The 12,613-nt window shown below is 41.1% G+C and overlaps 1 protein-coding gene across 2 annotated transcripts in view; it reads right to left on the reverse strand.

The window, feature by feature from the left end:
• Nucleotides 1–10,814, reverse strand: part of KLF12 (KLF transcription factor 12) — a 273,389-nt gene extending 262,575 nt beyond the window's left edge. The window contains exon 1 of one of the 2 annotated variants that reach the window (XM_068984569.1): nt 10,731–10,814. In XM_068984569.1, coding sequence (XP_068840670.1) covers nt 10,731–10,796 — 66 coding nt within the window. In that variant the 5' untranslated portion in view covers nt 10,797–10,814. The remainder of the gene's footprint in view (nt 1–10,730) is intronic. The other variant, XM_068984568.1, reaches the window with a different exon arrangement.
• Nucleotides 10,815–12,613: the final 1,799 nt, after the last annotated feature.

Below are 12,613 nucleotides of genomic sequence, written 5' to 3' on the forward strand. Positions count from 1 at the left end.
TTTGCAATCCCATGAATCGCAGCACGCCAGGCCTCCCTGTCCATCACCAACTCCCGGAGTTCACTCAGACTCACGTCCATCGAGTCAGTGATGCCATCCAGCCCCCTCATTCTCGGTCGTCCCCTTCTCCTCTTGCCCCCAATCCCTCCCAGCATCAGGGTCTTCTCCAATGAGTCAACTCTTCACATGAGGTGGCCAAAGTACTGGAGTTTCAGCTTTAGCATCATTCCTTCCAAAGAAATTCCAGGGCTGATCTCCTTCAGAATGGACTGGTTGGATCTCCTTGCAGTCCAAGGATTCTCAAGAGTCTTCTCCAGCACCACAGTTCAAAAGCATCAGTTCTTCGGTGCTCAGCCTTCTTCACAGTCCAACTCTCACATCCATACATGACCACAGGAAAAACCATAGCCTTGACTAGACGGACCTTAGTTGGTAAAGTAATGTCTTTGCTTTTGAATATGCTATCTAAGTTGGTCATAACTTTTCTTCCAAGGACTAAGCATCTTTTAATTTCATGGCTGAAGTCACCATCTGCAGTGATTTTGGAGCCCCCCAAAAATAAAGTCTGACACTGTTTCCACTGTTTCCCCATCTATTTCCCATGAAGTGATGGGACCAGATGCCATGATCTTCATTTTCTGAATGTTGATCTTTAAGCCAACTTTTTCACTCTCCTCTTTTACTTTCATCAAGAGGCTTTTTAGTTTCTCTTCACTTTCTGCCATAAGGGTGGTGTCATCTGCATATCTGAGGTTATTGATATTTCTCCCGGCAATCTTGATTCCAGCTTGTGCTTCTTCCAGTCCAGCGTTTCTCATGATGTACTCTGCACAGAAGTTAAATAAGCAGGGTGACAATATACAGCCTTGACGTACTCCTTTTCCTATTTGGAACCAGTCTGTTGTTCCATGTCCAGTTCTAACTGTGGCTTCCTGGCCTGCATATCGATTTCTCAAGAGGCAGGTTAGGTGGTCTGGTATTCCCATCTCTTTCAGAATTTTCCACAGTTTATTGTGATCCACACAGATTGCCAGGAGAAATATCAATAACCTCAGATATACAGATGACCCCACCCTTATTGCAGAAAGTGAAGAGGAACTAAAAACCTCTTGATGAAAATGAAAGTTGAGAATGAAAAAGTTGGCTTAAACTCAACATTCAGAAAAAGAAGATCATGGCATCCGGTCCCATCACTTCATGGGAAATAGATGGGGAAACAGTGGAAACAGTGTCAGACTTTATTTTTCAGGGCTCCAAAATCACTGCAGATGGTGACTGCAGCCATGAAATTAAAAGACACTTAGTCCTTGGAAGAAAAGTTATGACCAACTTAGATAGCATATTCAAAAGCAGAGACATTACTTTACCAACTAAGGTCCATCTAGTCAAGGCTATGGTTTTTCCTGTGGTCGTGTATGGATGTGAGAGTGGGACTATGAAGAAGGCTGAGAGCCAAAGAATGGATGCTTTTGAACTGTGGTGCTGGAGAAGACTCTTGAGAGTCCCTTGGACTGCAAGGAGATCCAACCAGTCCATTCTGAAGGAGATCAGCCCTGGGATTTCTTTGGAAGGAATGATGCTAAAGCTGAAACTCCAGTTCTTTGGCCACCTCATGCAAGGAGTTGACTCATTGGAAAAGACTCTGATGCTGGGAGGGATTGGGGGCAGGAGGAAAAGGGGACAACAGAGGATGAGATGGCTGGATGGCATCACTGACTCGATGTACGTGAGTCTGAGTGAACTCCAGGAGTTGGTGATGGACAGGGAGGCCTGGCGTGCTGTGATTCATGTGGTCGCAAAGAGTCAGACACGACTAAGCAACTGAACTGAACTGAACTGAACTGAAAGCAATTTCTGCTTAATTTCTTCTTTAGCCATTGAGTTTAGTAATCCATACTAGCTCTTCCAAGAACTGTTCCACTTGTAGCCATCCTGGATGAATCAGAAGTTGGAATCAAGACTACCAAAAAGAAGTAACAATAACCTCAGATATGCAGATGACACCACCCTTATGGCAGAAAGTGAAGAACTAAAGCGTCTCTTGATGAAAGTTAAAGAGGAGTGAAATAAGCTGGGTTAGAATTCAACATTCAAAAATCTAAGATCATGGCATCAGTCCCATCACTTCACGGCAAATAGATGAAGAAACAAAGGAAACATTGACAGACTTTATTTTCCTGGGCTCCAAAATCACTGCAGATGGTGACTTCAGCCATGAAATTAAAAGATGCTTGCTACTTGGAAGAAAAGCTATGACAAACCTAAACAGCATATTAGAAAGCAGAGACATTACTTTGTTGACAAAGGTCCATCTTACAAAGCTATGGTTTTTCCAGTAGTCATGTATGGATGTAAGAGTTGGAACACAGAGATAGCTGAGCACCAAAGATATGATGCTTTTGAACTGTGGTGTTGGAGAAGACTCTTGAGAGTCCCTTGTACAGTGAGGAGATCAAAGCAATCAATCCTAAAGGAAATCAGTCCTGAATATTCTTTGAAAGGACTGATGCAGTGCTCTGATAACTCTGGCTACCTGATGTGAAGAAGTGACTCACTGGAAAAGACCCTGATGCTGGGAAAGATTGAAGGCAGAAGAAGGAGACAATAGAGGATGAGATGTTTGGATGGCATCACTGACTCGATGGACATGAGTTTGTGCAAGCTCCAGGAGTTGGTGATGGACAGGGAAGCCTGGTGTGCTGCAGTCCACAGGGTTGCAACAGTCAGACACGAATAAGCATCTGAACTGAACTGAACTGCCATCCTGGTTCTTTCCTTGCCATCCTCCCCACACAGACAGATCACTACTTAGCCAAACCCTTAAGGGGACCAGTTTAAAGATCCCTAGAGCCTTCTCTCTGTACAGCTACTTCCTGTTACTGTTCGCTTTAAAATTAGCTGCCTTGACCTCTCCAAATTCCAAATCCTGCCTGCTTACCTCAGTGTGACTACTGGCTCCTCCCTGTTTGCCTCTAGGAGGTTGAGGCAAGAGTCAAATCACATCCTTTGTCCTCTCACTGCTGAAGATTACAGTTGTCCAGTAGGTAAGAAAACATTTCATATATTTTGCATGGTTTTCTAATGTTTACAGTAAGAGGTTAATACCCATAGCAGTTAATCCCTCACAGTCAAGAAAAAAAGTCCTCCAAAGGCTAAATGAGGTATTTTTGTGAGACACTTAGAGACTATGCATCAGTTTGTAAATATTATTACAAGAAAACACACCCAGATATAGAGAAATACACACCTTATGCTCCAGATTTTTTTTTTTTTCCTTATTCTCCCACAACGACTAGTACATAAAGGAGAACATCATAATTCAGAAGCTGAAATATTTCGGGAAGGTTAATTTTCCCCCAATCAAAATTCCCAAAAGACTCTGAGCATGAGTTTGCTTTAAAAATGTGTTCCTTTTTACAAAGCACTGACCCTATGCACATGCAAATAACGCTTGAAAAGAGCAGCACATCACATTCTCCTCAACTAATGAGACTGCAGTTAGAACCAGTCATCTGTGGATATAGAGAATCATCGCTGCACAGAGGGTCAGGGTGTCTGGATGGCGGGCGAAAAGGAATGAAGCTGAAGGAAAAAGTACATTGCTAATGGGAAAGAGGAGGGCAGAATTATCAACTTCATAGCGTTGCCCAGGGCAGGCCCCAAGGGAAGGGATTAGGCTGCCAGCTATATTTCCCTTGGGTGCTATCTGTAATTACTATCACAGCTCATTGATTTTCAATTCTTTCTATTAATACATTTATTGGCCATTCTGACATTATTAAAAATCAGTCCAACTCTGCTTCTATAGTGGAAGAGAGCTCTTCCCTAAAATGTGAGTTTTGGAAGTATAGATACTTTTTTCCTGCTTTTTTTTTTTCAAATGGTCTTGTCATATTAGCAATAACACAGCTTCTGCCTATGTTTTTCTTTGAAGCCAGGTAGTGACATGCAAAGATTTGACTAGAGATCAAAAGCTCTCAAGTAGTGGGTCATCAGAGAATATTAAATGATAAGCAAATTCATATGTCTAAGATAATTCTACCAATTTACTAGCTATGCTGGCGCCTGTTCCCACAGTAGGGGAGGTAATAATGAGGTGCTGTTGAAGGGTAATGCAAGTGGCATTTTTATAATGCTTTCTCATCTCTTCTGATGAAGTCATTAAAGTAACACTGTCTTACTAAGCCTTGACACACAAATGTATATTAAATCTTTTATGTTAAATTAAACATAGTGGTTTACTGAGGAAAAAGAAGCTAGATGTGTTGTTGAGTGTGTTTTCTTTTCCTCTAAAGCCACTGAATTCTAATGTAACTACCAATCTCTAATCTAGGTTCCAACTACAATGAGGGTTCCTTGGACTGCAGGGAGATCAAAGCAGTCAATCCTAAAGGAAATCAACCCTGAATATTCATTGGAAGGACTGATGTTGAAGCTCCAATACTTTGGTCACCTTATGCAAAGAGCTGATTCATCAGAAAAGACCCTGATGCTGGGAATGACTGAGGGCAGGAGGAGAAGGGGGCGACAAGAGGATGAGATGGCTGGATGGCATCTTTGATGCCATCAATGGACATGAGTTTGAGCAAACTCCGGGACATATTGAAGGATAGGGAAACTGGCATGCTGCAGTCCATGGGATCACGAAGAGTTGGCCACGACTTAGCAACTAAACAGCAACAACAACACTCGCACCTGTTTTCATCTGTTTATTAAACCTAAGGACTGGGGGCTTTTCCAGAAAGGCACCTGTCTCCAAATCCTCTCAATTCTAAAGTGTGACACTGGCTCTCACTTACACCAAACAGCATCTGCATTGATCACTCTTGGCTGAGCCCTGCCAATCAACTCCTTGTGCTGGGAGGATGAAGAATAACAAGAAACAAAGTATGAGCTCTGCTCTTAGGGAAGCGGCAACACAGTCAGCTTAATGGCACTAGTCAGTCCTCTGTGACACAGAAATACCTCCAACACCTTGTTATGGACGTCCTGAAGAAGGGTTTACGAAAGCTACTCCAGAGAAAAGACCATTATTCTCTTTTGTCCTAACTCTAAAATTAGGGCACTCAGGGATCTCTGGTCCAACCAGGGCTGATGTTCTCTGGTAGGAAACCATGGAGGATACAATGGAATGTATCTCTCCTCTGCTGCCATACCTGTCCCCTTCCCGGCTCCCAGGCTGTGGTATGTATAAAATAGATATGAAAGCCTACTGTTAGCACAGGGAACTCAGTGCTCTGCGGTGACCTAAATGGGAAGGAAATCCAAAAAAGAGGGGATATATATGTGTATGTATAGCTGAATCACTTTGCTGTAGAGTAGAAACGAACACAGCACTGTAAAGTGAATATATTCCTTTCTTTTTTTTTTCAAAGGGGCAGAACATCCAATCTCCTCCTCTCTCTCAGCCACACTCTTACCACTACCCTCTGCCTATCAGCCCACTGGTCAGAACTGCACCTGCCTGGACAAGAGAGAGAGGATGAGAAACCAAGGGCTCCAACATGCTTGTGACTGGAACAGGGACTCTGCTCCACCCCCGTGGAAGACTCCTCAGGTCTTAGAACAAGAAGAATGAAGGCGACTGAATGATAAGTGATTCCTGCCTGTCCCCCTCTGATGCCTATGCACCTACTATGTATCTGTCATATTTTCATTGAGAGCTTTTTTAAAAATTATACTTTAAAGAATTTCAAACCTATATACAGTCAGGAAGAAGAGTTAAACAAGGGCCCTCGTACCCACTGCCCAGCTTCACTAATGATGAAATCATGACCACTCTTATTACATCTGTCTCCACTCATCCACCCTCATCCACCCTCCCATTTTGTTTTCCAGCAATTCCCAGCTGTTGAATCATTTCATCTGTAAAAACATCAACAACTATCTTTAAAGTATGCAAACCCAAGAGTTCCTTTTTTTAAAAATTATGGTCAAATACCATTATCACACCAAATGGTGAGATCATTTTTGTCTTAAAACAATAATTGATTTCTGCATTCATTCTGTATTTCTACAAGATAAAATCTGATCAGAATTTGAAACATTTTTCCAAATATGCTTGAATAGAAATTAAAATAAAGAACGCTTCTGATTAGAGATTTACCTTAAAGCCTCTCTTAGGATTATAAACTAAGGCAGATGTTGAAATCTGTGCTCAATAACGATGAGAACTGCAGAAATGGAAAGTGAAGCAATGGGGCCCTTTCCAATTCTGTTTTTCCTCAAAAGGAGAACATTCCATGAGCAGCCACCGCATGTGGGCAGGCTCCTTCCTGTGGGGCTAGATGGTCTGCTTCACTTCCCAGGTCAGGGGGACTGGGTGGACAGAGACTGGAGACCAAAAGGGCCCCACAGCAGGCCCCTGGCTAGGGAAGCATCTGAACTCAGGCCTGTCTCACCGTAAAGTCACCACATTTCTGCTTTCATATACAGGCATTTTCATCTCAGTATCACTTTTAGACTCATAATTAAAAATGCTTTCTCTCATTCCTGCCTGCAATGCAGAAGACCGGGGTTCGATCCCTGGGTAAGGAAAATCTTCTGGAGAAGGAAATGGCAACCCACACCAGTATTCTTGCCCAGAGAATCCCATGGACAGAGGAGCCTGGCGGACTACAGTCCATGGGGTCTCAAAGAGTTGGACACCACTGAGCAACTAAAGTTTCACTTTCTTTCACTCCATGCCTGTTACTAGAATAAAAGACGGTCAGGCTGAATTTGGAAGGCCTCATCTCAACACCCCCACCGCACAGATGAAGACACAGAGGCCTGGAGGTGGGCAGTTCCTTGCCAATGCCATTCCAGCTGGGGAGCTGCAGGGCCACGAATAAAATCACGTTTTATGTCTTTGAGGTGGTGCCCGTTCTCTGCACACAGCCTTATCTCTGGGTGTAATAGTTCCAGAATTCCTCTTCCTGCTTTAGTCCTGGGCTCAGTAACACATTAGAGTATTCAAAGGCTGACAGCATTTGGGAAGCTCTTGTCCCAGAAGAACACAAACACCGAAGGTCACAGACAAAGTCACCCCACACTCCACGCTGGGCCCCTGGAGTGTATCACAGGAGCATGTGACCTTGCCATGGACCACACAGCAGCATGTGCTGTACTACCAAAGAGCCTGGAGAAAACTGAAGTCCCATTTCAGGAGACTGGAATAATGAGCAACCTCAACACAACTAACCACTTTCCTGGTGGCTCAGATGGTAAAGAATCTGTCTGCAATGCAGGAGATCCGGGGTCAACCCCTGGGTAGGGAAGATCTCCTGGAGAAGGGCCTGGCTACCCACTCCAGTATTCTTGCCTGGAGAACCCCCATGGACAGAGGAGCCTGGCGGGCTAAAGACCAGAGGGTCGCAAAGAGTCAGACATGACTGAGCAACTAACACTTTCACTTTCAAGAGTGTTCCAAACAGAAGGGAGACACGCAGAAGTGGTTTCAATGAGCCACCCTCATCTATCCAGTTAACATGGCTGCATGATGGAGGCTGTCACCAATGGCAATCTCTTATTTTCAGTGCTTATCTTTACGTTCACAACAACCTTACAAGGTAGACGGAGCAGGTTTATAACTAGCTGTTGACTGATTTCATATTTTGCATTATGCCAGTTAAAATGCCTGGACGAGCTGCACAGAACATGTATTTACCAAGTGCCAGGAACTACAAGAAAAAGGCAGAAAATAGTTCTTGCTCTTTAAGGACTTCCAATCTAATTGAAGAGATGGGACCACATACACACATCATAAAACTATTAAGGAGATGAGGCAAGGCAGCCAGAAGTTTTCCGAGAGTAAAGTGAGTGGCCAGCCTTGGCCTGTTCCACGGTCTTTCTCTAAGCTCTAAAATGAGCTCATCCGGCCCTGAATTCCTTGGAGGGGTGGGGGCACATGCAGAGACCAGCTGACAGCTGGGGACCGAAGGGACTATTTATAGCAAGAAAGAGAGAAGGAACAGATGCCTTCATAGCGCCCTGAGACAGGAGGCCCGTGCACAGGAGCAGATCTTACAGTGCTGCCTACAGCCTGAAAGCCAGGTTCACTTTCATTGTTCTAAACACTGATGGAGAAGGCTTAAAACAAACTAGGTTTCCTGAGTGATTACAGAAACCCACCAACACACCAACTTCACCCTTTCCATTCACTGCTGTGATACATAGGCACATTTCTCTAATTTTGTTCACTGTAACATCTCATTTTAAAAAGCCCATAATCATACATGTGATTTTAATTTCACTAATATATTTACATTTTCGTATGAAGAATCAAACTTCAACCAGACTTTAATACTCAATAAGGAAAGAGTTCTGTAACACGGAGATCATGTTTAGAATCTAGCACTTCTTACCTTAAAATAGTTCTGAGATTCTGAAATTCCACATTATTATCACCCATCCCACCATCCTCAATGAGATACTTCAGTAAAGGAACCAAAATTGAAGTTCACTAAAATTGCTGATTTGGTCTCTTTAAAGAAGAGCTGACTTAAAAGTATTATAAATGACTAAATACAATTAATTATATTCTGTAAATAATCAATCATAATACAATTCATTAAATAGCATGGTGTGCTTCTCTTTAAGTTTTACTGTTAAAGAGAATGCAGTTATATCTGCCATGTATGTAAGAAAAGTATATACATTGCTAAGAAAAAGAATAAATTCAGCTTCTATGCCCCTCCAACACACAAAATCTAAATTAGGGATAAAATGTCAACATCAGTTCCATTCACAAGGAGGAAAATTGATTTTAATGAATTAAGTAAAACCTAGAACTTACAACTTTTCCTGTCCCTATTTGAGGACCAAAAAATACTTTCTATAAATAATGTGACACGAGTTTCTCATGCACACTGTACAACCCCTGGGAATGCTGGCTTTTTTTTTTTTTTTTATGTACCTAAACCTTTCATGCAAGCCTTACTTGGAGAGAAGTACCTAGATGTTCTTGAAGATTTCCGAGACCATAACAACAGTGCATATCCTGGCTTTGACTAGTAGCCCTGGTAATACATTCTAAGTGGTTTTCTGTACATACAGTATATTTTGGGGTTTTCTGCCTTCCTTCAACATGTATGACTTGAACAGATTTGCTGCTATTCAAGTTGAGGAACATATTGTGAAACAGAAGCAATGTTGTGAAATATACTATTTTCACTTTCCCATCATGCTATCTTCTCCAAATGAGATGTTATGGTTTGTATGTTTTGTTAAACATAGGCCGTGTAAAAATATATTTTATTAAACTGATGCTAATGCATTTAGATTAAGAAAACAGAAATGTGAAAAGATAAAACACATTCTATTGTGGTTAAGCTACACAATAAAGGTAAAAAACTGTTTGGAGGATTTAACTTGCTGAGTGTCAGGCTAGAAAATCCAGGTGAACACATGACTTTTCCTGAAGGTTTGTTTAAAATTAGAAAACAAGGATTAATAACTGACATATAGTCTTTTCTTCCGCCATGGCCTGCTGCTTGAATCTCTGGGCATCAGTCATTACATCACATAGAGAGCTGTGGGGTTGTACTTCCGGTTGACATACTCCATAATGCTCATTTCAGAGCTCCCCAGTCTACACTGAACATAAAGATGAAATGAAACCCTCTACATGATGGGAATCTGTTTCAGACACTGGCTTATACAGAAGAGAATATGTTATGAAATGCCACACAGCCTGGCACACAGTGCTCAAGAATGGGACGTTACTGGAGGACCTCTAAATGCAACCATCAAGATCCTTGCCCTTGACTGTCCTCATTATGAAATCCTTTTGCTACATCAATATCCTAACCTTCTGAACGGGGTCCCCGAAGAACTCATGCACACTGATTTTTTTTACCTGTGAGATTTTACTCACACTTAAAATATCTTTTGATTGTTCAATTATAAAACATTGCTAAGGTTTTGCTTTGATCTTGATTTGAATAAAGGATACATAAACAAGATTAAGACTAAATATTTAACTGATGTCCTTTTTTTTGGTCATGAGTGTAATGCTGGCTTAATAAGATAGGTAGACGGTGCTTTCTCCCTTAAACATAAAAGGTGGTCAGCCACACATTGCCCTGAGGATGGTTTTTACAAGTGAACCTATTAATATAAATGTTAACAATTAGAAAATCACCCACATCCTTATTAAAAAAAAAAAAAGCCAGCTCTGCTCTTTAGTCTTCATATACTCAGTAGCCTTAAACTGTCGTTTGGCTATGTTATTGTTCAACAAGCTTTCTTTTGCTTTTATGTGCTTTTCAAACTCACTGACCTAAATTTCATCAACTCAAAGAAAGGCTAAACACAAGTGTCAAAAGAGAAGTCCATCCAACAAACAGTAAACCTTCCCCCACCTGTACTCTGTCATTTCCTAACTTGGAAGAACCCATCTATATTGACATTGAGGTTATAGTCGCATCTTATTTTTTTAACACTTCCCCCGTGCTCTGGATTGTTACAGCTTTCCAAAACATGCATCCATTTAAATAAAGCCATATGGTCATTATGACTTCCTAAATGTAGGAAGCTATCTTTTGTAAGTTAGTAATGTTTGGAGGTTGCAAATGGGTAAGAATCACCCCCCCCCCACCCCGTCTCAGAGGATTGTTACTCAAGAGATAAAAGCTGAAGCAAGGGAAAAATCAGAAGTGTTCTGCAACCCTCAGAACACTCTGGACATGAATGGCTGCCCAGGGTCTGAGAGAAAAAGGGGTGGGGCATCTTCAGAAACTTTCGCTTACCCCTTGCTCAGATTCCAAAAGCTCTGTTTTGACTCTGACTGCCGGCATCCCATCAAGCATTAACATTCTGTTCTCCAAGGTGTTGATATTCTGAGAATAAAAAAAGGGAAAGAGGGAAATTCAGCTATAAAGCCTTCAACGGAAGACATCTGGTAGAATCTGCAATCATTGTAGCACATTTAGTACTGCTAACCTAACATTTTAACAATATAGTATAATTAAGTGAGAATACCCGCACCACCAATTATCCCCCCATTCTGAACTTTCATTAGAAATAATGACCAAGAACTTGAATTAATCAGTCTGATTCTCTGACCTCTGGGTTGCAGGTCAGATGATAATAAACTGGAGTAAGGAAACCTTACATTAATTTATATGGGGCTGGAATAATTCATCAAGCTTTTGCAAATAGGGGAAGGAAATGCAAGGCAAGTTTCTCTATTCCTTTAGCTTTGGAGGTTGTATTGCATACAGAAATCCATAAAGAAGAAAACAGATCACAATAATTTATATACTCTCATATTCCTGTCAAAGTCTAAATAATTTTAAATGCAAGAAACTATAACACTAGACAGTTAATTCTGGTATTGCGGCATACCTGACCCAATGAAAATTTCTACCTATCAACCTCAAACACCTTCTTCGAAAACAACTAATGTAAGTCTTGGATTAAGAATGAATTCTTAAGCTGAAATCATAATCAAAGAATAAACAACAATTTGTTTTTTGTTCTGGTATATGTTTGGCTCCATTCGCCATCTCTTGAAAGGAAAACCTTACTTCTATGTGGTTCAGGAGAATTTCCAACAACATTTATAAAAAGATTAAATCAAGGTTATCTTTGACTAATTTCCACAACTTTGGGGATTTTCTGAAGTCAAAAACCTATGAAGGGAGTCATAAAGCCACACATCAGTGTTTGCTTCAGGCCAAAATCAGGCTCATGTTTTAAAATATGTTGAGAATGCCAACTTTACTCTCAAATACTGACTAAACCCAGAAATTAAAATCACTAAGTTTGACTGAATTTTTAGGATAGTTTCTTTGCTTGCTTATAGAATGTAACTATGACACTTAAGTGGTCTTACTAAAAGAAAAAAGACATTTTCTAAATGTTTGCCTACATGGTGACAAAGGTTAAAATCACTTCTAAACCATCAAGTTTTCCCCATTCATAGAGTTGCTTTTCTCCCCAGCAGACAGTTGAATAAAAACTCCCACTTCAACACATCATAAATTAAATGCTTTTATTACCAAATAATACCAACAGAGCGCAGCATGGTGAAGCTCTAATTATTTCTCCCATTTCTGGACTCTCTTTTTTGTTTAACAAAAATACTCTAAGAAATAAAATATATGGAGCCACTCATGACAAATATTTGCTCAGAGAAACCAACAGCAAGAAAAAGCAAATTTACACTAAAGCTAACTAATGAGCATTCAGAAATTCCATGCTACCTAGTTTGTTAGGGAATAAAAAGAAAATTACTGTCATGTTCCTCTCTTAGAAAAGTACAATATTATTAACACTGATAGGATACTTTTTTTAATGTTTGCTTTTGATTTGTCTGTATCTTGGGAGGGATTTTCATACCCTCATGGCTTAGAATAGGAGGAAATCTGGTGTTAACTGGTGAGCTCAGTGCATTTGTTCCAAGCTTAAAATCCTTTCAGGGAGACTGATGGATTGCTTACACATCAGGCATGGATCTCAAATCCCAACGGGACACTTGCTTCCACGGTTGGAAGTGGCCAGCTGGGCTTGTCCCCTCTCAGCCTCAGGGAAGCCTAGGAAAGAGGTACCCAACCCTCAAATGCCCAGTCCTTCACAGCAGCCAGGAATTTGCCCTAACAAAGCCTCTGGGAGGCTATTTGGTTGGTAG

The sequence above is a fragment of the Capricornis sumatraensis genome, chromosome 12 (genome assembly GCF_032405125.1).
Source record: "Capricornis sumatraensis isolate serow.1 chromosome 12, serow.2, whole genome shotgun sequence".
Classification (NCBI taxonomy): domain Eukaryota; kingdom Metazoa; phylum Chordata; class Mammalia; order Artiodactyla; family Bovidae; genus Capricornis; species Capricornis sumatraensis.